At 43.8% G+C, this 25,613-nt stretch overlaps 1 protein-coding gene across 5 annotated transcripts in view; it reads left to right on the top strand.

Annotated features, from left to right (window-relative positions):
* FER1L6 (fer-1 like family member 6) overlaps positions 1 to 25,613 on the top strand; it is a 166,324-nt gene that overhangs the window by 8,901 nt on the left and 131,810 nt on the right. The window contains exons 2-4 of one of the 5 annotated variants that reach the window (XM_053559094.1): positions 20,953 to 20,991; positions 22,517 to 22,634; positions 24,401 to 24,480. In XM_053559094.1, coding sequence (XP_053415069.1) covers positions 24,408 to 24,480 — 73 coding nt within the window. In that variant the 5' untranslated portion in view covers positions 20,953 to 20,991; positions 22,517 to 22,634; positions 24,401 to 24,407. Of the gene's footprint in view, positions 1 to 20,952; positions 20,992 to 22,452; positions 22,635 to 24,381; positions 24,481 to 25,613 lie in introns of all 5 variants that reach the window. The other 4 variants (XM_053559095.1, XM_053559096.1, XM_053559091.1 and 1 more) reach the window with 4 other exon arrangements.

A 25,613-nucleotide genomic window follows, 5' to 3' on the forward strand; every position in this document is an offset into this window, starting at 1 on the left:
TTTCCTCCTGTGGGGGTGAGGAGGAGTAATTACAAAGAGTCTGGTCTCTGATTAGAGTGCCTGGACCTCTCTGGGTTCCACTGAAATCCCCTCACTATGCACACATCTGCCGTGAGAAAAGAAGTCTTGAGTTACAGAAACAAAAGGCAGTTCATAAAGAGAGCAGGATGTGGGTTAAGCAACCCTCGCATGCCCTCTGTCCCTGTCTAACCCACTGCAGTAGGCCACCAGGAGAAGGCTGGTCCCCAGGTGAGCTGCAGAGACCACCTTTTTTTCTCTTTTTTCAAGGATGAGATTGAACAGGGACTGCGTGGTTTTCTTTTATCTCCAAATTACTCTACAACTGGCATCGACAATTCATTGTGTGCTGTCAAACATTGCTGTCTCTCTCTTTGCTGCATGTTAAAAATCTTAACATACCTGGGACTTAACCCATACATATGGGCAGAGAACAGTTTCCCAATTGCAGGACACATCCCTTTGGGGGTATAAGTAATAATTTTAGGGGGCACAGTGATATGGAATGAAGTCAGACTGAATTATAAGGAAGGCTATTCTTTTAAAACTTATCTTTCAAATCTGCTTTTGCTGAAGAAGACATCTTACCTTTAACGGCTCTCAAAAACTTGCCAATTCTTTTTTTGAATAATGAGAGAATAGACCTTATACTCAGAACGATCTCAGGCAACAGCTGTTAGAGCTACAGTTAGTAACAGGGGCCCCTCCCCTCATTATGTTTATTTTTCAAGGTACTTTCTTATTTAAGGCATGTGCTACTAGTTTACTATTTACAACAGAACATAGGGTTTTATTTGAATAGAAATTCATTTCAATAATAAAGGATGAGCCAATTTTTAAAATTAAGTCAATAATGGTGAAGAAAAAAAGTATTTGAAAGTGGCCATTTCTTGAAGGGGGCATTCAAATAGCTGAAGCAGGAAAGTGGTGGTGTAGAGGAGAGAAGCTTTGACTGTGTGCAGGGAGAATTGACTTCTAGAGTTAAATCCTTCAGCAAGCACAGTAAGACCCTGGGTGACTCAACACTTTCTCTGGGGTTCATTTCTGTATCTGTAAAATCAGGGGTTTGGAGTATTGAACATATTCCCTGAGCACCTGCATTTGCAAACTGTACTCATGAGTGTGTTGACAACTGTATGGATTCTGCCCTCAGGAAATTTGTAGACCAAAACAAAACAAGGCCAGCTGAAGCAGATGCTGCCGTGTGAGTGGCAGAGATGGGCACCCAAGAGTCAGCCGTCAGAGAAAGCGGCATGTGGCTGACCTCTGCTCCTGGTTCTGCCATTAATGACCGGATTTTAACCTCTCAGACTCCCAGAGGCTTTTTTTGATTAAATCAACACCCCCCTCCTGCACCTGCTCTGTGAGAAGGTTACTTTTCCAGATGGAACAGCAGCATCTGTTCATCAGAGGGTGTAGGTCTGGCTGTTCCTACTCCTGTGGCTTGGGCACCTGTGAGCAGCCCCAGGCCCATTGTCAAGGAACTTCCTCAAAATCATGAATGGATCCTGTAAACACAATTTACTAAACCAGAGCAGAAAGTGACTTTTCCTCTTTCCAAAATCCTTCTCATCCTTCAAAGCCATGATTGGCAGGTCCTTGGAGAAGCCTGTTTTGCCACCCCCAGCTCCATAGTCTCCCATCCAAGGACTAACCAGGCCCGACCCTGCTTAGCTTCCTAGATCAGACAAGACCTGGCACGTTCAGGGTGGTGCGGCCATAGACAGCCCTACATTCTGTGTAGGGCTGTCATTCTGTGTGTGTGGCCTCACTCTGGCCAGGGAGCTGCCAAAACACAGGGACCAGGTTTTCACTGTCCCTTTCCTCAGTGTCTTACAGAGCAGGCAGCACTCAGTTTTGTGTGTGTGTGTGAACATGTATGTGTGAACATGTTTGTGCATACATGCATGTGTCTAAGCATGTCAGTGGTGAAAAGAGTCATGAAGTTTGGAAAATAGTTGAATAAAGCAAGATTGTTTTAAGTCGGTTTCTTATTGGACAGCATGATACAAAAGAAAAATGAGCAGCTCAATGAAGGATCACAAAGTGAAGTCATGTAAATACCATCCGGATGTAGAACTAAGGCAGTGCGGCCACTGCCCCCTTCTTTTTGCTCAATTCTATCCAAAGGCAATTGCTTTCTTCACTTTATTTTACATAAATTTTTATTTTGAAAAATTTCAAATCTACACAGCAGTTTCAAGATAGTATAATAAACTCCTGTAGACGTTTTCCTTTGATACAGTAGTTAAGAGTTTACTGTTTTCTATTTTCTCTATCTACATCCTTGCTTTTTTCTGAACCGTTTTGATCGTAGACATCACAATACATTTATCACCAAATAATTCATGATTCCTCATTTCCTAAGACCAAGGACATTCTCTTACTTAAGCACAATTCTCACTATGCCACACTCAGGAAATTGGTAATAATACTATTGATACAGGACTATTCCCCAACTTGGCATACGTACACATTTCTCCAAAATTTCCAGCAATGTCCTTTATATTTGTTAAAATAGTCCAGGATCAAAACAAGAATCCCACACTGAATTTAGTCATGATTAAAGGAGTTTAATATGGGGCAGTTCCCTGATCTTTTTGTTTTTGTTTTTGTCTTCATGAAATTGACATTTTTAGAGTCAAAGCAAATGCTTTTACAGAGTTTTTACCCCTCGATTTATATTTGTTTATTTCTTCTCCTTTCACTTCCAAACACTTGACAACTAGGGATTGATTGATTCTTTTTTTTTGTGGGATTGATTATTTCTTAATGAGTAAATTCAGGTTGAGGCTTTTCTCCCAGATAATATGTGCTCGGTGCATGGCTGGAGGAGGTACCTGACATCACTCATATCATTATTGCTAATAAGTGAGATTACTGGATTAAGTGGTGTCCACCAGGTTATGCTCAGCAGTCTTTCTTCCAATGGGTTTAGCCTCCTTTGATGATTCTCAGCTAATTGATGATTGAAGTTGTAAACTGGTGGTTTAAAAATGTTTTCCATTATTGACTCTATGTAAGACAGGAGATTTGCCCTTTTTTTCCTCAATCCTCTTTCCCTTTTTAGTATCAGTATGGGTTTATGGATTACCCATTTAATATGTTATAATTCATTCTTACTATTTATTTTGATATTCAAAGTGATTTTTCCAGAAAGAGCCCTTCAAGTTGGCTAGGTTATCTTGACATGTGCCCATCAGCTTTTGAGCACTTCCTCACTTTCTGGCATAAGATGTTCTAAGTTCATTAAAAGAGAGGAATCCAATGAAAATACCTAACCTCTCCTGATTAAAATGTTAGAAAAATGGTAAGAATCGATATCCAAGTTTAAAACTGGCCAACACCTCCCCGAACTTTGGCAAGAACAGCAGGTTCTGGACTGGATGGGCCTCATTGATGTTGATGCTCCTGGAAACGGTCTTAGATGAGTCGCTGCTGTCTGTGAGGCTTCTGGGCACTGAGCCTGGCGCTGAGGGGGAGAGGCATGGGCTCAGTCAGGTGCAGGCTCAGGGACAGCTGCTTGGTACAACCCCTGGCACATAGCCACAGCAGGGAGGCTAGAAAGCATATTGACATCCAAATCACAAGACAAAAGATTTTATCCAGTGATTTAAATTTTTTTTTTTTATTTCAGACAAGGTTTCCCACTGTTGCCTGGGCTAGAAAGCAGTGGTATCATTATAGCTCACAGCAACCTCGAACTTTTGAGCTCAAGTAATTGCCTCAGCCTCCTGAGTAGCCGGGACTATAGGTGTGCACCACCATGCCCAGCTAATTTTTTTGGTGTAGAGGCAGGAGTTTTGCTGTGTTACCGAGGCTAGTCTCGAACTCATGGCCTCAAGGGATCCTCTTGCCTTGGCCTCTCAAAGTGCTGAGATTACAGGCGTGAGCCACCACATCACACCTAATTTTAACCCTACTTCCTGAGCAATATGACAAGAGCAACAAACCAGTTATAAAATTATCTGCTTGCCATCCAATTTTAATTTCTTCTGTCCTCATGTCTGCAGAGATGGGGATGCATGGTAAAGGGGATCCAGAAAAAGAAAAACAGAAAATGATGAGTTAAAAATCCTCCAAACTGGCTAATGCAAACCAACGAACAAATAAACAACTTAAAAATGTTTCTCTAAAGCAGAGACTCCTGGGTCTGGGGATTTCTGGATGGTTTGCATTTCACTTGGCAAGAGTCCCTTGCACAGCTGTGCAATGTCAGCCGAGTGCCGTGGTTCTCAACCTTCCTACTGCCGCAGCCCTTTAATACAGTTCCTGTGGGTCGCGACCCACAGGTTGAGAACCGCTGGCCTAGTGTGTGGAAAGAAGTGACTATGCCGGTGTACTTGTATTACAATAGAAAGAAAAAAGAACTGCTCTTCAGATGTGACCACTTCTAGGATGAATATCAAGAGGCATGTCCCAAAAGAACTGTCACATGCTTTAACATTGGTCAAGACCCTCCCACAGAACCTCAGAAGACAGCCCACACTGCTCAGGGGGCAAGATCAAGGACAAGGCTAGATCCTGGGAGGATGTGAACAGCAGCTGATCCCTATATGTGGTGTGGTGCCCTGTTTTCACCATAGATTTTCAAGGCCCTTTAGTATTATTAATGCATTAAGATATTACTCTCAGAGTTTAGAAAGTGCATTGACATTTTTAGATAAAAGATGACTGCAGCCTGATTTTTTTTTAGAGTAAATAATGCTGAATTTTCCAAGGCAAAATAAAGGTACTGCGATACTCATTCATTTGGGCTCAGCCACCTGGCATTTTCTGGTCCTCCAGTTGTTAAAGAGAAGAGGGTGGTTATTAATAAAATAAGCAGAAATGTAGTATTCAAGCTTTACAAAGCCGGCTTCCAGGGGGTATTCAGTAGTTGAGTTAGCATATCCACAAAGCACTGTGTTCTCCTACCTTGCAAAGATAATATATCACAGCTTTAGAAACTTCTGAGTTTTCCAGGAAGCCACTGACAACTGATAAAAGCTTCTATTTGTCAGCTCCTCAGATCAGACCTAATCTACTTTATCACTCCTTCTTCCACCCGTCTGTTGGTGGTTAAAATCATGACCCTCATCCAAAATTCTATTTTTTTTTTTTTTGGCACAGGGAGCTTTTATTTATTTTTTTAATTTAATTTATTAAGTCCTTTGTACATAGATCATAAATACATTTATGCCCATTTCAGTGTGTTGATTATTTGTACAAATTGGAGTGCTTACATCATACTAATCAGCATTAGCTTTCATCATTTACCCAATTATAGCATTAGGATATTTGTGTTCTACACATGCTGGATCCAACTTGTACTTGCAATGTGCTCCATAGTGGTGGTCCCCCTACTATTCCCTACTATCCCTCCCACCCCCTCCTCATCCCTCTCACTCCCCTTCCCTCCTTCATCATAGCCTAAAGTTGTGTTTCATTTTTCATACGCAAGTGTGAGTGATTATAAATTGGTTTCACAGTAGTACTGAGTACGTGGGATACTTTTTTCCCATTCCTGAGATACTTTACTAAGAAGAATATTTTCCAGCTCCATCCATGTAAACATAAAGGAGGTAAAGTCTCCATTTTTTTTTTTTTACTGCTGCATAACTGTTAAAAACACTTTATGATGTTCATTTTATCCTAATTCACTGAACCAGGAAAACAGATGAAGCTAATTAAACAAAATTAAAAAAACAAAAATATTTCATTCTTCAAGAAAGGCCATGTACAAAAATAAATTTTTTTTTTTTTTTTTTGAGAGAGTCTCACTCTGTTTGTTGCCCTGGCTACAGTGCTGTGGAGTCATAATTCATAGCAACCTCAAATTCTTGGGCTTGAGTGATTGCCTCCACCTCCTGAGTACCTAGGACTATAGGCACCCACTACAAAGTCTAGCTGGTTTTTCTATTTTTTTTTTTCTGGGGTTTCTCTCTTTCTCAGGCTGGTCTCAAACTTTTTTTTTTTTTTTAAGTTATCTCTCTTTTTTTTTTAAAATTAAATCATAGCTGTGTACATTAATGCAATCGTGGGGTACAATGTGCTGGTTTTATATACAATTTGAAATATTTTTAGCAAACTGGTTAACATAGCCTCCATGGTATTTTCTTAGTTATTGTGTTAAGACATTTGTATTATACATTTAGTAAATTTCACATGTACCCTTGTAAGATGCACTGTAGGTGTGGTCCCACCAATTACTCGAGCTCAGGCATTCCACCTGCCTCGCCTCCCAGAGTGCTAGGATTATAGGAGAGAGCCACTGTGCCCTGCCTACATGCTAAAATATTTGAATTTGAATTCTTTTTTCCATCTAGATAGATGTTACCATCATTGTTATGACGGGTCACATCCAAGACTGCTGGTTGACTGTGGACCGATCACTACAGTCAATGGCAAGGTCAGATGGTACTAGAATAGCCTGATTACTGAGAAGAGGCCTAAAAGGGTCTAGTTGTGTGGGTTTGGGGATGAGACAGGCCAGTCAACACTCGCAATACCCTTGATGCCCAAGTTGGGAAGAAGAATTTTAGAAGAATTTATTAGAATTAATTATGTATATAACATGTAGTTTTATGAGTTGCTTTTCATTTTTTTATATAAAATATTAGCAACTTTAGGAAGGAATTTCTTTTGGTTCTTTCTGTCCCCATATAAAAAAAGCCTCATATAAAAAAAGCTTTATATCTATATGTATACATATATGCTTTTCAACAAATATTTAATAATAACACACTTGATTCACTTCTTTTTCTGTTTTAGAAAAACATATGTTTTTTTCTGATATCAAAGTAATTTGTGGGTCACATGGAAAAGTTTTAGTATCCAGGGAACTATAAGAAAGGAAAAAGCCCGAAGAGGCAACAGAATTCAATAGAGTATAGAGAAATGTTCAGAAATATTAACTGGAATCTCAGTGATCTCTTGCCAGTAACTTTTTTGCTCTAGGCCTCTATTTCTTCATCTAAAAAGAAATGGGAATAACCGTTCTATTTGCCTCCAGATTATGAAAACTAAGTGGCATCTGATTTGTAAAGTGCGTGTTTATTACACTGCGCACTTTCAGGGATCATCAGCGATGCCTTCCCTGTCCCCTGGTACCAAGGACATCTCTTCATCATGTGTTTCTCAAAGAAAGAGAAGGAGAAAGCCTTGTGGGGTTTAAGAAACCGGAATCCCACATTGGCTTACTGAAGGTCTCTTGTGCCTAAAGTGACCTTTGTTTCCTCTTTCAGATACCTCTTCCCTAGCTGTGTTTACACAAGAAACACCTTGGTCCAGGGAAACATATTTTCCCATTAAGCTCCATACATACTGAGATTTTGCATCTCTGGGAAATTTACAGAAATGCTACAGAACACTTTCACCACCGGGTTTATTCCCTTTTCATTCAAGTTTTAAATCATGAACAGGAGTTAAAGTTCAGTCCCTGACTTTCAACATTCAGTAGAAACATTTTAATATTAATTCACCGAGTACTGGCCACAATAACAGGTACAGTATTAAAACTTGTAGATAATTTAGAGTTCACTGCTTGCATTTGAGAGCTTACACAGTTTATCCACTTCTTGAAGATGATGTCTATTTTAAATATTCCAAAAGCATAGGCTTTTCTAAAAATAGGAACAAAGATTTAATGTAAAAAATACTTAATTTCCTATTCTTCAAGGGAAGGTTACCTATTGTTCAAGGGTTGTGTGGGTTATTTGCTTTTTCTACCTGCTCTTCAGCAATTTCACTGCACACCCGTCAGTTTTGAGGCTCTTTAGCAATGTCAAGAAGATAGGAGTTTATTTGGTGCGTGCAGTTTATCAACATTTCTCAAATCGTGGTCTGTGAAAAGCCAACATTTCCATGTCCAAGTCTCCATTCGGAGGAACTCAATACAATACAGATGGTGCCAAAACTATGCATACATATTTTAAGAAAGGAAAACCTGTATTAGATTGGTAATACCCACGTCACTTTTGACTTCTGTAATCACAAGAGGTATTAAATGTGCCTTACGTTCGTCTTTTGTTATTGTTATATATTGAATATTGCGATTTTGATACAGTTTCTTCCTTTCTTAAAATGTGTATACATTTTGGGGGGACTGTGTATTTTGTTGCCAGTGTGAGGACCGTTACATTCTTTTGTGCTTTTGAGAGCTTATTACAGACTAACATATGGTTGAATCTAAGAAGTCCTATGAGGCTGGGTTTATCCTGACGTTTTCCAAGTGCATTTCAAAATGGAACGTCTTTATTAGTAGACGGTCTATTTGTCTAAAATCTGGTCTAAAGTCTGGATCAGAGTTCTGTTAGACCAGGTTCTCCAAAATGTGGGTTTCAAGATGACATTAGTGTGTTGGAGATTTATTTGAGGAAATACCACTGAATGACCAAGGGGAGGGAGCAAGAAAAGAAGGAAGAATCTTGAGACTGTGATGCAGGGCCGTGATGGAGAGAAGGGCGGAGAATTGGGTTGGAAGAGTCTTCAGGTTGGTGGGGAGTCTTGTGCCCCATGTCACCCAGCAGAAGAGTCCCTGTGTCTTGCAGGAAAGGGCCTGAATACATTTCCTTGCTGTGCTTAGTCATTAGCTGGGAGTAGTCTATGGAATTGTGGCCTTGGTGTGGTGTGGTGCTGAATCTGGAGGTCTGCAGTTGGGGTCATGGGTCAACTGTGCTCTCTGCAGCCGGAGATCTGAACAGCATCTTTTCACCTTTTCATGGGCACCACCAACTCTACCTGTGCCCTTGGTCAGATAGGGTAAGTCACCCATGGCTCCTGGAACCTAACAATTGATCTATTAAATGGGACATCAGTCCTTTCTGCCTGGCATAGCCACATGTGAAAGCTCTTTGTTATCATAAAGCTTTCTTTAAAAATGGAGGGCTATCCTCTGAGGATGGCCGAAGTCTTCTCAAGCATATCAGCTGCTAGAATAGCCTGGTGCTCCTTGATCCCAATTCATTTGTTCATCATTGCCCCAGACTTCCCACAGGCCTCGCACAGTGCTAGGCATCTGATTGGCACTCTGTATATGTTTGTTGAATAGTGATAACAATTGTTGTGAGTTCCCCAAGGAAAGGCTCCATGACTAAGGCTGTGCATGGGATAACAATCATAGATGCTGAAATGTATTCCTTCTGGCAAGAGGCAAAGTGTGTGGGGTGAGTCCTGTTGATCTGATCTGCCCTAGTATCTGGATTCCATGTAGTACTTCATAGTAAGGACATTATTTCTCCCATAACAGGGAGGGCTGGGGGAGACAGTTTTAAGACCTTTCATTTTGCCATACGTTCTTTCTTTTGCATTTCTAAAATAATTTGAAGTGAATTGAATTGTAAAGACAGTTTTCCCATCTCATTCTATATCATTGTAAAGTATTACCTCCTATCCCTGAAGTTTATTTTCCAGGCTGTTTACTCTATTACATCCTTTCTCCCCTTCAGGAAAGTATCAGTCAAGTCTGAAATGGTTAAGGGACAAGCTTAGGGAAAGAAGGAAAATAAAGGAGTGAAGGCGACTTGTGACTGGGAAGAGTTAACTGCAGCTTGACTATTGATCTCTAATCTCTTGGTGGGTGGCAGTTTTGTCTATCTTTTCTTTGTACGTTCTTTTGGACCAGCTCAGCATTTTGTTCAATAAACATTTGTGGAATGACCCTAAGAATAAATTACATGGGTCTACTATATGCTGGATGTTGGGGGAGATAAAGGTAAACTAAGTTGAACCAAATGGAACTTTTTGTCTAATGGGGAGAAAGATGGATGAAAATAAATCATATAAAAATAAAAGAATTCACTCATCATCTGATGAGTGATGAAAAGGAAAAGTACTGTGAACCTAGAGAGCTTAGACAGAGCTGGGAACCTGCTGAGCCTGGGGACATGGGGGTTGAGGAAGGCTTTCTGAGAATGTCATGTTAAGCATCCCATTTTATGGACTACTTAACATGACATTTTCAGAAAAGCCTTCCTCAGCTCCCATGTCCCCAGGCTCAGCAGGCCCCCAGCTCTGTCTAAACTCTGTGATGTTAAGTAACCTATAAAGAATAGGATGGAGCCCTGGTGGTGGCTCACGCCTGTAATCCTAGCACTCTGGGAGGTGGAGGTGGGTGGATTACCCTGAGCTCACAGGTTCGAGACCAGCCTGACTTAGAGTGAGACCTTGTGGTCTAAAAATAGCCAGGCGCTGTGGCAGGTGCCTACAGTCCCAGCTATTCAGGAGGCTGAGACAAGAGAATCTCTTGAGCACAAGAGTTTGAGGTTGCTGTGAGCTGTGATACTATGGCACTCTACCAAGGAGATGAAGTGAGACTGTCTCAAAAAAAAATTAAATAACAAAAATAAGAATAGGATGATGTGAAGTAGGTGAAGAGTAAGTGAGCGGCATGTGGCATCCAGCGCAGAGAGGAGGATGTGCAGAGACCTGGCGGGAGGTAGCATGTTCTGGTCAGGTTGCTGGAGAAGGTGTAGCCAGAGCAGAGTGAACAATAGGGAAACATTAAGAGATGAAGCAGAGAAATTAGGCTACATGGCTGCCCGTTTGGTATTTCCCTATCATGTGCCATCAACAATGCTTATTGTTGAAAGTCACTGAGCAGATGATTTCTGCTGATAGGATATGTACTTATGTCTGGATCACACAGCAGCCTCATGGTAAGGTATCATTATAGAAAAAAAGGAGAAATAAACTTAGTCAGGAGGAGGGATTTAAGTTGTAGATAGAGAATGCTTTAGGTCCCTTGGAGCTGTTGAGCTTTGATAAGAGTTGCCACGAAACCTTCTTTTGTGAAGAACTTACAGAACAGAGCGTATGGGGAGGAGGCTTGGCTCCCTTGAAGGAGTATGGATTAGGGTTCCAGCCCACACAGTGCCGGGCCTGGCTGTGCACCGCCAGACTGTCTCACTCTTTAAATCATCATTTTCTCCATCTATGACATGTAAGATTGAAATCCAAGTATTTCTGACCATCTTTGATTCTGATTGGAATTAAATCTACCATGGTGAAAAACGGGAGGAAGGATATCCTAGAAAACCCATTCCTTGTGAACCCCTGAGCTCAGAGTCCTTTCTTTTGTTGCATTTTTATATGTATGGAGCAGATGATGGAGGCTCGTTTGGGGACACTGAATGAGGCTGCCTAGTGAACTATTGTTCAGCTGGTTAGTCCTCACCTGAAAAACCATCTCCCCTACCCCTCCCCGCACCAGGGAGCTTCCTTCCTCTTTGATGTTCTGCAACATAGAGGCTCCTACTCCATTTCAGGCAGTAATCTCCCAGCCCTCACCAGGTGCTATTTTAATTCCAGTGCTGTGCCTGAAATGCAAAGGTGCTCTGGTGGAGAGAACCCAACATTCTTTCCTTTCCTGTAGCAACAAAAGAAGTGCTGGATAGACAGTAAAAGAAGTAATCAAAAGAGTAAACAGCTTACACAATGGGCTATTTACTATGTGTAATGGAATTCAATTAGAATAGGAGAAAATATTCACAAACTATATATCTGACAAGAGACTAATCCAAAATCTACAAAGAACTCAAACAAATTAGCAAGAAAAAGCCGAACAACCCTCTTAAAAAGTGGGCAAGTGACGTGATTGGGCATTTTTCAAAAGATTTTGTACAAATAGGCAACAAATATATGAAAAAATGCTCAATACATCACTAATCAAGGAAATGCAAATTAAAACCACTACGAGATACCATCTTATTCCAATTAGAGTGGTCAGTACTAAGACAAAAAACAATAGACACTCAAGTGGGCTTGGTGAAAAAGGGATGCCTATATATTGTTGGTGGGAATTTCAACTAGCATAACCTCTATGGAAATCAGTATGGAGATTTTTCAGAGAACTAAAAGTAGATCTACCATTTGATCCTGTAATCCCACTACTGGATATCTACCCAGAGGAAAAGAAGTCCTTATATCAAAAAGATACCTGCACTTATGTGTTTATTGCAGCACATTTCACAATTGCAAAGGTATGGAATCAGCCTATGGGGCTATCAACTGACAAGTGGATAAAAAAAATGTGGGATGTATGTGTGTGGGGGTGTATTATATTTTACATACATATAATGAACTATTACTTAGCCATAAGAAAGAAATAAATTATGAATGGAACTGGAGGCCATTATCCTAAGTAAAGTACCCCCAAGAACACACTGAATGATTGGTATGATAAACATTGGAGACTCAAAAGGGGGAAGGGTGGGAGACAGTGAGGGATGAAAAATTACCTATGGGGTACAATGTACACTATCAGGTGATGGATACAATAAAACCTAGATGTCACCAATATACACTATATATGTGTAATGGAATTCAACTTGCACCCTTTAAATCTACTGAAATTTAAAAAATGTGCTAGGGGCACTGGCAAAGGAAGTATGACACAAAGGAAGTTGCTTAATAGAAATTATCCTTTCATAGTTCTGGAGGCCAGAAGTCTGAAATCAAGATGTGGCCTCCCTCTGAAGACTCTAGGGGAGAATCTTTGCCTGGCTCTTGTAGCTTCAGATGGCTGTTGTTCCTTGGCTGGTGGCTACACCCCTCTGGAGTTCTCCGTCCATCTTCACGTCCATCTTTTTTTCCTGTGTGCTGTCTTCTAAGGATTCTTGTCATTGAATTTAGGGCTCGCCTGGGTAATCCAGGATGATTTCATCTCAAGATCCTTAATTATGTTTTCAAAGATTCTTTTTACGAATCAGGGCACACTCACAGGCTCTAGAACAGGGGTCCTCAAACTGCGGCCTGCGGGCCACATGAGGCGGTGTGATTGTATTTGTTCCCGTTTTGTTTTTTTACTTCAAAATAAGATATGTGCAGTGTGCTTAGGAATTTGTTCATAGTTTTTTGTTTTTTTTTTAAACTATAGTCCAGCCCTCCAACGGTCTGAGGGACAGTGAATTGGCCCCCTACTTAAAAAGTTTGAGGATGCCTGTTCTAGAATGTAGATACATCTTTCCGGGACCACCATTCAACCCACTACAGGTGGTGATTTCAGAGGCATTTGGTACACCAAAATGCCTTCTTTTTATTTTATTCATTTTTTCCCCCTGATAAACCTGACTTCTTTAGAGTAGCTTCATAACACAGATCTCAATGAAATGCCCTAGAGTGGAGGCAGCGGGGGGGAGGGCTAAAGAGCACAAGCTTCTGGGTCAGGTGGCCCCAGTTTAAACTGCAGTACTTACAATCTCTCCATGGCTCTGTTTTGCCATCTGTACATTGGGTGCAGTAGTGCTACTGCCATTGAGGGCCATTGTGGAGCTGAAGTAGGATAATACTTGTAAAGGCAGCTAGAGGCATCTTCAAGTAAAGTGCTCAATAAATGGTAGTCATTATTATGAAGTAAAAATGAAAACTTATTACAGTAATCAAGGGATGGTATAAGTGATTAAAAATCCAAGTTTGATGGCTGGGTAGTGGCTGGACCCAGGGCTTTGCACTGTCTGGAGCTCTCTGAGCTCTTTTCATTTACTTGTGGTGACTTGACTTAGAGTAAAACCCCATTAGCAGCCCCTCCTCTCAGGACGTGCTCTGAGCTTCTGTGTTTGCTGATCAGAGTCTTGGGCTCTGGCGGCCAACCCGGGCAGAGGGAACTCAATTTCAAACAGAGATAAGGAGCTGCCAGGCTGGTACATGCAGGAAGGGCATTTCCTGGAAAGCAGCCTGCTTGTTGCCCTGGGCCATTGGCTTCCAAAGGGGAACTTTTCTTCTTCTAAGGCAAGTGGTGGATACAGGCTGACTCGGGTCCAAGAAGTTGGTGAGTATGGGTGCTCTGGGGCAGTCAGGAACCTTGCTAGTCGTGCTGAGACCTATTGCTGTGTTTCTCATCACTGCGCACCTTGTGCTACAGCTGGGGAGGTGCCACTCCTCTGATTGTCCTTAGACACCAGGGCCATCATGGGGGAGGATGTGCAGAAAGGCAGGCCTTGGCTGGCAGAGTGCTGCATGGCCATAAGCTTCTCCCTGGCCTCTCTGAGCCAGGGTACTGGCGTTTGGTAAGTGAGGATCGCATGGTACCTTATTAGGTGCTTGAAAAATGGTGGTTCTAACTGACATCTGTGAGGGAACACAGAGCAGAAATCTGGCAGGTTGGGGTTTGGTTGCAACTCTAGAAACTTAGGTGACTTGATCCTTTAGCTCTCAGTTTTCTCATCTGAAAAAGAGAAGAAACACCTTCCTCAGGTGGCTGTTGGGATTAAATGAAAAAATAAAATGTATGCAGAGGTTTTAGCCCAATGCATAGCTCTTTCTCCAGCTCAATGAACGGCAGCTCTCATGACTGTCCCAGAGCACTTTGAAAAATGATGACAAAATGGATGCATATATTTAATGTGCTGCCCATCATATAATATGTCACCACATATTGGCTCAATCACAGTGTGCTGGAAGGGCTGCATTTAGCCAGAGGCAATAAGACTCAGCTCTGTTCCAAGCTTGGTCAGTTTGCAGCTGGGTGACTTTGAGCAAGTTGTTGTCTAACCTCTCTCAAGCCTTAGTTTTCTTGTGCTGACATAGGAGTACCAGTATCTATTTTCTTTCATATGCCAGGAGCTGTTCTGAGTGCTTAATTCTCAGCATCCTATGAGGCAGGTGCTATTTGATACCCATTTTACAGATGGGGAAATGAAGGCAGAGAGAGGTTGTGCAGTTGGCTCCAGGTCACACCGGCTGTAAGTGGTAGAGGCCAACGTTCGACCTGAGCCTGTCCTTACTGAGTGTGCTGTGAAAAGACTAGCAGCCTCCCTCCCTTGACAGGGCTTCCAAGAGGGTTCCGGTTATGGCAGAGCGCTTGAAGGAGGGCGGAACACTGAATGGAACCCGTATTCACCAGTATCTCCTCAGGGTCAGGGTCTTAAGTCCACTCTCGTCTTTGTATTGAGCACGTAGCACATCTTTCTAAATGGATATTTAAAGCAGGTATAGGAAGTGATGCGTTGAGTTTAAGCATGAGTTCAGCATACGAATTTCCTCATTTTTAATCTTGTTCCCTTCAGACATTGGGGATTAAGGCAGCCTGTTTGTATAATGTATGAGTTGATCTTCATCTTCAGCAGTGAATCTTTACCCATATTCCAGAATTCAAGGTCTGGCACTGGGCATGACTTTAGACCTTGTTCTTTCATGTTTCCAAGGTGAGACTGAGAGGGGAGGACTGGGAAGCCTCTGCGGGTTTGGGACTCAGTGTGTTTTGACTCCGAGCTGAGGCTGAAATTCCAAGGACAGTTACTCTTGCAGAAGTCGACAGGACTGAGGGAGTTTTCTCTCTCTCTCTCTCTCTCCTTTTTTTTTTTTATTAATTTTAAATCACAGCTGTGTACATTAATGCCATCATGGGGCACCATCGGAGAGTTCTCTCTTTTATAGAGAGGTTCAAATTCCAGCTTCTGCAGAAGTGATTTAGAAGGAGCCTGAGCAGAGCCCTTGAGAATGCCTGGGTAGAGTCAGAAAGAGCCAGTTTGATGGGATTCTGTTGTCTCTGGGACCCTGAAAATCTCATACAAGGCAGGCTGTTTCACGAAGCCTCTCCAAAATGCCTTCAGAGTTATGTTTGATTGCAGGGTTGATAGATGAGCCTTCAGGTTTATTTCCTTCAAGGCAGGATATCAGTGAAAACTGAAGCAATGAATTTCTGGTAGGATTTGTTTTTTCTGAGATGGTGTCTGTGGTACAGATGACTGGAAGCTGTCTGTGAGTAATTACATTGAGTTCCCTCATTATATTCTAAGTTTTAACTGATTAAAGAGTTTCATTCGACTGCATGAATTAAAGAGTTTACTCTTGGAACTAATCAGCTTGAGTGAAGTAGATTTTCTCTCTTCTTAATTGCAGAAACCATCAAGAAACCCAGACAGGTAAAGGAGATAAGATCCTTTGGTATTTTAAATATGTCTGCAAAGAATCTTACCTCCTTTCCATGTCTGAGTTCCGGAATTTCCTTCCATTTTTCTTTTTTAAGTATATAGGAAAAAATAATTAGGCTATCATTCTTAAACTCTTGGAATATTTTATGCAATATGCAGGAGTTATGAAGTAAAACTTTGTTCAGAGTTCACCCGGCCAAGGTTTGGAGAGGAAGTGTTCTAGGGGTGGATGCTGGTTGAGGTCTAACATGGATACACAGACATTTAGAAGTCCTAGCTCTTCAATAACCAGGTTTATGATGGGGAACCAGTTTCTTCTTTTCTCTGGGCCTCCATTTCACTACCTGTTGAATGAACAGGTTGGTCTTAATTGGTGGTTTTCAAAATTAAAAACTTACATTTATTCATCCATTACTCAAACTCCTTCACATATAAAGCAGATGAAGATGGTTCTCTTCGGGTTGAAGGGGTAGGAAGAAGCTGGTGGCCAGATTGGGACACCTGGTCACCTAAGTTGTCTTCCCTCTCCTCCTCCCACCTCTAAACCCTTTGTGCAGACCCTCGGCTGGAGATCATTGATAATCTCTCTGGTTTAGGGTGTCTGGAATTCTTTTTCCAACTCCTTTTCTCTAGTTATTCTGCCCAATGATAGATACGGAAATGTCTTTATTATTTTATCTCTTCTTGACCAAAATGGCAGAGTTCTAAAATTATGATTCACTCTGAACTATTTTTGTATTGGAGGAACTAATAAAAAAATTTCCTTTCCCTTTGAGGGAAATGTTTTGAGGGTATTTGTAGTCAAGAGCTGGTTGTGTTGCAAGGTGTGAGCTCTTCATCCCTGGAGGCTATGATGACAGGGCTGGCTGTCTGGTGACAGAGTTTTATTTATTTGATTAAACAAATCCCTTGAGTACAAAGCACTAAAGTATCTCCCACGCCATGCTGTTGGGGAGGAGAGACATATACAGAAGCAGTATGTGAGGGGATGACCTGTTCACTAACTTAGGGCGCAAAGAACTGACACTGTCTTTTACTACTCTGTGTAATTGCTTAAGCAAGTTAGAAGAGCCCTCAGCTTGTCTTTTGAGAAGGCATGCCTTCCTACTCTTAAATTTCCCTAAAAGTGCAAAGAGCAGTTTTGCTTTTCAGTAACAGACAAAGAAACAAGATCAGCCCCTTAGCAGACACATATTTGGCACCTGTCACTCTAGATTACATTCCTATGGAGGCCAGGTCCTTCCCTGCTGAAAGACGGTCCCAGGGCTTCCTTAGCCTGTAACACCCCAGTTTGTCCTTGGTTGCTCAGCCATTTCCGTGCTATGACTGTCAGTCAGGAGAGGTTCCCCATCTTAGCTACACCCTGGGACGGCACTGGCTTTCCCCTGGCTGTCTAGTCTTAGTACTGGGTTTTGGTCACAGTCCAGAGTCACTTGTCCTTATGGTCAATTCTCCCTTCCCCCTACTGCCTCCTGCAGGCGGGAGAAGCTCTGCCCCAGAGTTTGGGCAGCAGAGCAGAAAGTAAAACACAACTGTTTTGTGGGCAGTTGGGCCCCAAGGAAGGAAAACCACAGGGAATAGAAGCTTCGGACCTTAACCCCTCCCAAGACAGGAATGTGAACAGGGATGCTGTGCTCCTGCATTAATAATTCAGCCAGAATATAGTTAAGGGAAGATTGGAGAGGAGGGGAGTTTGAGAAGTAAAGAAAAGAAGAAGGTCTAAAAAAGTGGGAGTTTGAAGACATTCATGCCTAGACAAAGGGAGAGAGCTGCTTGCTCTGAGTGTTGACAGGCTGCCTGCAGTTTCTTTTTGGCTTTTAGGTTGATGTCTTGGTGTTTAGGAGAGCAGAGAGCAGGTCTCTGATTAGCCTGGATACAGAGAGGATGGAATAGGAAAGGCGAGCATTTTTGCAGAGGCCCAGGCAAGAGAAGGATTTTGGTGGGGGAGGACCCAGCAGTCCTGAGTGCCCTGCGTTGTTGCTGTGACCTGCCAATAGCAGCTTTTCTGCTTTCCCTGTGTTCCAACCAGCTGGTCATGTGATGTGCTGATGCTTGGCTATAGAGAGGGAGTGGCTGGAGAAGATGGAGGCTGGTGATCCCAGGCTGAAGAAGGATCCCTTAGGCCTGGAGGACAGTACCGATAGTGGCCACTGTGCCACAGGGTGGGTGAAAAGCATATGAGGAAATAGCCTCCACTTTCCTGGAGTTCCAAACTGCAGCCATGCCTTCCCACCACCTTGCCCTTGAATACTTGGCAAATTTCTCCGAGGGGCTCTGAGCGGCTGGCTTAACCTGGGCTGGCTTTACACAGTGTGGCTCTGCTTTATTCCTGAGTCATCCTGCGTTCTGGGAAGCCACAGAAGGAGAAATTAATTAGCATCCTTGGGGGCCTATTTCCTAGACTCAGCCGACTTCTTACAGTCAAAATCCTAAGGTTCTCAATTGCTGTCTTGGTCGCTGGAGTTGTGACATTTGAAGCTCATTATGATGGCCTAGATGGAATGTATAAAATGAGGGTCTAACACAGGAACATCCATTAGCCATCACTCCGGATCACAGCAGTCGAGAAAGAGCTTATTCCCACGAGACTGAGGGCCAGTGGCCCATCTGTTCAGGCCCTCGCCTGGGACATTCCTGATTCCATAGAGAACTGACCTTTTTCTCTGGAACCTGATGATGCTGTTCCTCCAAGGCTCTGCTTGTCCTTTGCATAAGTAGAGCCAATTCTATAGCTAATCATAAGGACGGGAGTTGAATGGAAGAGAAGTTGGGGACGGATTATAAAATGCAGCCTACCCAATATATCCACCACATGTTCTGAACTTAATGAAATCCAATGTTTCTTTTGCTTAAGAAAAAAAATTTTTTTTTGAAACAGACTCTCATTCTCTCATCCTAGGTAGAGTGCCATGGCATCAGAGCTCATAGCAACCTCAAACTCTTGGGCTCAAGGGATCCTCTTGCTTCAGCCTCCTGAGTAGCTGGGACTACAGTTACCCACCACAATACCTGGCTAGCTTTTCTATTTTCAGTAGAAGTGGGATCTTGCTCTTGATCAGTCTGGTTTTAAATTCCTGAGCTCAAGCAATCCATCCACCCGCCTCAGCCTCCTGGAGTGCTAAGCTTACAGGCGTGAGCCACTGTGCCCAGCCAAGAAATCATTTTTTAAAATTTCTTTTAAAAATTTAAACCTTCTCTGGCTGGGCACAGTGACTCATGCCTATACATACCTTAGCACTCTAGGAGGCTGAGGTGAAAGGATTGCTTGAGGTAAGGAGTTTGAGACCATCTTCGGTAATAATGAAAACCCACCTCTACAGAAAGTAGTGAAGTGTGCCTGTATTCCTAGCTACTCAGGAGGCTGAGGCAGGAGGATTGCTTGAGCCCCGCAGTCTGAAGCTGCAGTGAGCTATGATGACACTACAGCATTCTAGCCTGGGTGACAGAGTGAGACTCTGTCTCCAAATAAATAAACAAACAAACAAATAAGCAAACAAAACTTCTCTTTGAGAGGACAGTTCATGGGCACTGGTTACTTAACCACAGGGGGTTGCAGCCCTGCTGCTCATACTGTAATGGGTGATTCTACACCTGGGGAGCTTAAAAAACGAGCATTGTTTGCTTGGTTCTACCATTGACCAGTGAAATCAGACTGTCTAGGTTGGAATATGGCCCCCAGGTGGGGGACAGTGTTGGAACACTCTCTCCATATGGATTTGATGTGTAGGCAAAGTTGAGCATCTTTGGCTTAAAGATATAGAATTGAACAGATAAGTTTTGATAAGGAGATCATGGGAAAGAAGGAAAGTTTCAGAAGCTTGACAAGGCTGGGGTCACCTGGGTTTATATCTTAACAACCTGCTGTCAAAGTCCACGTTACAACCTTAATGAATATATCCTAGTCTTACAAGTAAGATGAGGATGTAGATCGGATGTTCCTAAGAAGGTATTTCCCAGCAGACAACTGGGAATTTACCCAAGGCTCTTTGGATCATCTCAGAATGGTGGTCAAATCTTGTGCTCCACTTTTTGTTTGGTTATATACAAATTCATTCTTTTGATGAAGAAATTTTATTAAATACATAAATAAACATCTGTTTTTACATTTGTAAGAATTTTCTTTTGTTGTTGTTGTTGGGGATTCATTGAGGGTACAAGAAACTGGGTTACACTGATTGCATTTCTTAGGTAAAGTCCCTCTCACAATTGTGCCCTGCCCCCAAAAGGTGCGTCATACACCAAGACCCCACTCCCTTCCTCCTTCCCTCTCTCTGCTCTTCGTTTCCCCCTCCTCTCCCTCCTTCTTAATCTCTGCTCTCCCCTTTCCCCATGCCAACCGTGTCATTAATTAATATTAATTGTCCTCATGGCAACATCGAGTACATAGGATTCATGCTTCTCCATTCTTGTGATGCTTTACTAAGAATAATGTCTTCCACTTCCATCCAGGTTAATACAAAGGCTGTAAAATCTCCATTTTTAGAATTTTCATATAGATGAATTTGCAAACTCAGCTAGAGGATTTTGTTTTTTAATTTTTGTTATGCTGGTGAAGGGCACAATGAATTTGCATCCTGTGGCCTCTTAGGTGGAGAAGAGAGCAGCCTGGGCCAGTCCTGGTCGCACCATGAAACCTTGGTGTTTGGCCATTTGGCCTGAGCTGCTTCTATTCTGCAGTGAGGGTAGAGAAGGTGATTTCAGAGGGGACTCCGGGGAGGCAAGTGGAAAATTACCTGGCAACTCTGACTGCACGCAATTCCCTGATCCTGGCTTTGCTGAGCCCTGCACATGATTTTAAATGAGCCATTTGAAGAGAATTTAACAGTTCAGCATGGGAGCTCAATGATGTTGTCTTTGTAACATCCTAGAGAGGAGAGCAGAGGTAACCTTATGGCCACTTCCTGACCCAGAGGAGCTGGGTGGTACAGATGAGACCCACACTCCAGCAGGCCAGCTCTTCTCTCTCTGTGCCAGGCTGGCTGCTTCCCTGGCCTTGGGGTTCAACACACAGCAATGACGCAGCAGATGTGCTGAAGCAAGTCTCACACACACCTTGTTTAATACTCTTGTTGTTTGGATACAGATACCGGAGTCGAGGTAGCTTTCAGCCTGAGGAGACCAGGTTGGTATGGGCGTTCCCATGTGTCTCTTGACTTATCTTGGGGTGATCCTGGGAGGATAGTCAATAGATCCTAAGCCAGAAAGTCCCATCCTTTTTTGGAAGGATGTGAATTCCCATACTGGAATTCTCTGCAAATGGGGGAGGGGGGAAGTGGGAGGTGGAGGGCGGTGCATGTGTGATGGCAACTATCTTGAAGACGGATTTGATGGTTGATCCCAATGTATTGGCTGGAACCCCGAAACCCTCTCATTTGTAGGAAAGGGTAACAATAGCATCTTCTTCATAGTGCCTTGTGGGAGGATTTATGCAGTTATAAAAAATTTAAAGTCGGCAGTGCCTGTGGCTCAGTGAGTAGGGCGCTGGCCCCATATGCCGAGGGTGGCGGGTTCGGACCCAGCCCTGGCCAAACTGCAACAAAAGGATGGCTGGGCATTGTGGCGGGCACCTGTAGTCCCAGCTGCTCAGGGGGCTGAGGCAAGAGAATCGCGTAAGCCCAAGAGTTAGAGGTTGCTGTGAGCCATGTGACGCCACAGCACTCTACCAGAGGGTGGTACAGTGAGACTCTGTCTCTACAAAAAAAAAAAAAAATTTAAAGTCACATTTCCTTGTTATCAATATTGTTATCATTTGTAGTATGCTTTACATTTTATAAACATTGTTTCCAGTTTCATCACCCTGTGAATTGGGTAAGAAGTGTCCTTGTGTACAGTACAAACAGACGCTCAGAGAGGTCCTGTAACACACAGGTACCTTTTCCACCTGGGAAAAACGTGCTCATTTGAGTTATGTATCCAGCAACCAACTCTGGAGCTAAGGAGTGGACCCGGGCAGGCCCCTCAGCTGAGTCTTGGGTCATGGGGTCATTTTCCACTGCCCACTCTGCCGGGGGCATGACCATTCCTGGCTGGCAGGCCATGCCTCCTCCCTTCTGCTGGATGTCTGCAGGTTGTGGAGGAGAAATCTACCTCATCAAGAAGCCTTTTTTTCTTGCTGGGACTCATGCTGGGTGTGCCTTTGATGACTGACTCAGGGTTTCAGGCAAACAACCTTGTGTGTTCGTGAAACTAATAGCAACCCACCCAATAGTCCTGAGCTGGCTGTAGATCCTCAGGCATTTCCAAAGGGTTTCTTTGGCTTACTCTGTAGGGGATGTGCCCAGCCCAGGGCTTCTCCACACTGGGTCTGCCCTCACTCAATTAAAAATTTCTGAATGTGGTGCGAGACCTCAGTGATTTTAAAACACTTTCTTAGGTGACTGTTATGGGCAGCAGGATAAGAGCCCTTAGTTTCAGAGGTTGAGGGTACCAGTCTCCAGGAGGCAAGGTATCTCTCTCTCCTCCCTTGCCCCTGCCAGCATCTTCAGCCAGGCCCCAGTCACTAACTTCCCTAGGGAGTTCCGAACGCGGAAGCCGTCCATGAGGAGAACATCAGCTCCAAGGAACACTACATCTCTCTCAATAGATACTGTCTTTATGAGCCGCAACATCCTATCTGGGGACGGAAGTAACTCAGCCTTGTCTACTAGTCCACAGAGCCGTTGATCAAGTTCCCAGGAACACCAGATTCTGCCTTCCTAGGGAGCCCTGTGGGACCATAAATGCTGATTCAGGGTCTGTAAGAGGCCAAACTTGGTTCACCACTAGGTAACTACCCTTTAAAAACAGAAGAAGAGGAACTATGACTGGAAATTCTCTCTTAGAAATTTCAGAAAAGGGACCTCCCCTTAGTGTGTACACTCCAGATGTTCCTGGGAGACAGGAGGCTGAGGGTCTCACCCGAGGATGAGACTGATCAAAGGGGAAATGCTGCCTCCAAAGGGGACTCAGTGCTTTCCACATCCCACATGCTGTCCTAGAACTTTGCTTACTTTACCCCATTTTGTGCTCACAGTCCTGTGAAGTGGGTATTTTTTTATTATTTCCATCATATGCAGAAGGAAACTGATGCTCAGAGAAGTACTGTGATTTGCCCAAGGACTGAGGGACCCTATCCACATTCTGGGGCTTCTAGAGCCCATTCTTTTGGTCCCACTATAGCTCAGGGTTTTAAGGGATCCTTGAAGTCCCCCTGGCCAGGCCCCTTCTTCTGGTGCCTGTCCTTTCACAACATCCTTTAATGGCTTACATGCGTCCAGGAACAGGGACCTCACTCCCTCACAAAGGATCCCATTCCACTGTTCATTCTTCATCTGGACAGAAGCAGAACATAGGACAGATAAATGGGTGAATGAATCAGAGGGACACCTATCTCCTAGTGCCTTCTGGTTTTGATCCTAATCTTATTCCTTAATCCTATAAGAATCTTTAAGGTTTATTGAGCAACTAGTATGTTCCAGGCACTGTGCTCAATGCCTTACATATATTACTTTGATTCACACATGGAGACCCTGAAGTTTAGAGAAGTTAAGTGACCTGTTGAAAGTTGCAAAGATAGTGCTGGGATTTGAGTTCAGGCAATCTGACTGTGGAGTCCCGAATCTTAACCTTGGCACTGCGCACATCAGAACTGACTGGGGTTTGAGCCTTTGTTACCCTTTATCCCTTCTCCAAAAGCACATGTCCCTGTCCCTCTCCTCTTCCGTCCAAGGCTGGTCCCCAGCCTGCCTGAGCTGTCTTCAGCCACCTTTCCACCCTGAGCTGCATGCTCCATGGCCCTCCAGCTCTAGGCCGCTCTCTGGAGCCAGAGATGTCAGGAACACCCTTGTCTGCTGGAGACAGTGGACTGGGGCACTTCCTTATGATGAGGAGACTCAGAAATGGCTTTTTTCTTGGGGCTAATAGCAACAATTACAATAGTAGCTGACATTTGGGGTATGTCCTTGTGTCAGCTGAGCCTTGCACTTGTGACATCACCTCCATAAGCTCCAGGACCTCTGGACCTTGGAAATGGTCTGAGAGCTGAGGTCTCAGGCTCCCCAGTGGTTAGAGCTGAGGCTCTGAGGTCAGACCAACCTGGCTTCCAGCGACAGCTCTGATGTTCAGGGCTGTGTAACCTTAGAAACGCCGCCCACCCTCTCTGGGCCTTGGCTCCTCACCTGTGAGATGGGCCGGAGAGGGCTGCTGGGATGATTACATGATGTCATCCTTTCTTGTGCCCAGAATAGTACCTGGCCTGGGTGAGCCAGGAGAAAGGAAGAAATACCAGTGAGTGCTATTAGTATTCAGAGTTTGTCTCATCAGAGTGCAATCTCTGGGTGGCTCATGGTGTCTACTCAGGTGGGGTCTTGTGGTTTCAGAGAGCTTTCACTGGGTCTCCCTGAATTTGCCTTTTGCCCCCATTCTGGGGGGACAGGGAGGCTCGTCGGCTTCCAGGGGAGCTCAGCGTGTCTGTGTGTTTACTTTCTCCTCACCCATCTAGATGACTCAATGCTTCTATAACTGTGGCGTTTAGTTTCTCTTCTTCTTTTCAGAAAGGGGATGTTTGGGCTGAAGCTGAAGAAGAAGAAGAAGGCAGAGAAAGGGTTAATCCTAGCCAACAAGGCCGCGCAAGGTGAGGCTGGCGAGGGTGCTAACCACTACCCTGGGGCCTGGGGCTCGCAGAGTTGCCCCTCCTTGGTGAGGTCATGGTTCAGTGTCCGCAGGAGCAAGGGGGAGAGTGCTACCCCCTCCAGTCCCTGTCAATCACGGGTGTGGACCCAGGGCATGCTCCCCTCCCCTCCTGGTCATCCGGCCAAACAGGGATAGATGAGGACCCTCTGGGCCCCAGAAGGGGTCCCCATGAGGGGTGCGAGCTCAGTTAGTGGCCCTCAGTTCCTCCGTCAAAGGGCATGATGGGCTGACCTCATATGGTCATGGAGAAGATAAAGGGAGCTTTTGAAAGTAAGAGTGAGTGTCACAGCCACCATGGGGGAGGCTTTACATATTTGGTCTGATTGAGACCCGCCACCATCAAGCCAGTAGGGGCAGTCACCCCAGTTTTACCAATGAGCTTACGGAGAAGCAGAGAGAGCACCTAAAATGTGCAAAAGTCAGGTGCAGAATTTGCAAGGCCCCGTGAAGAGTGAAAATACAAAGCCATTGCTAAGAACTTATTAAGAATTTCAAGATGGTCATAGCAGAGCTTAAGCCAAGTGTAATGAGCCATGTGTGACGTGATCCTTCTGAGCTTGGGGCCCTGTAGGCTGCACAGATTGTACACCTGTGAGGCTAGCCAGCCTTGAGCATGGGCAAGAAAAGGATGTAGACTGTTTGGTTCTCTGCCCTTAGAATGAACACGTCCTTCTCCACAACAGCAAAGCCTCAAGTAGTGTGTGAACCACTCCAGTGGAGGCCAGGCCCAGCATGGGGCATTTAAGGAATCAGATTGGATGGATGGCTTCCAAATGTGCAGCTTTGGGTGGTCCCCTAGAGACTTCTCATGCTACCTTGCCTGATAACAACCAGCTCAAGGCTAGCTTTCTGGATCATTCCTAAACCAAAATGGGGTAGTGGGTCTGGCTAATCTTCACCCTTCTTGTCTCCTCTGGGGCCTCCTTTGCTGTCATCTACTGCAGTGTCCCTCCTGTGGCCTTGTGCCTGCCTAACTCACCTCCTTGCCCTTGGATAAAACCTATGCTAGAAAAATATGGAAACCCATTCATACTAAAGCATTGACAATGATAGGGAGTTAACTTTGAATGGGAA

The sequence above is a fragment of the Nycticebus coucang genome, chromosome 13 (assembly GCF_027406575.1).
Source record: "Nycticebus coucang isolate mNycCou1 chromosome 13, mNycCou1.pri, whole genome shotgun sequence".
Classification (NCBI taxonomy): Eukaryota; Metazoa; Chordata; class Mammalia; order Primates; family Lorisidae; genus Nycticebus; species Nycticebus coucang.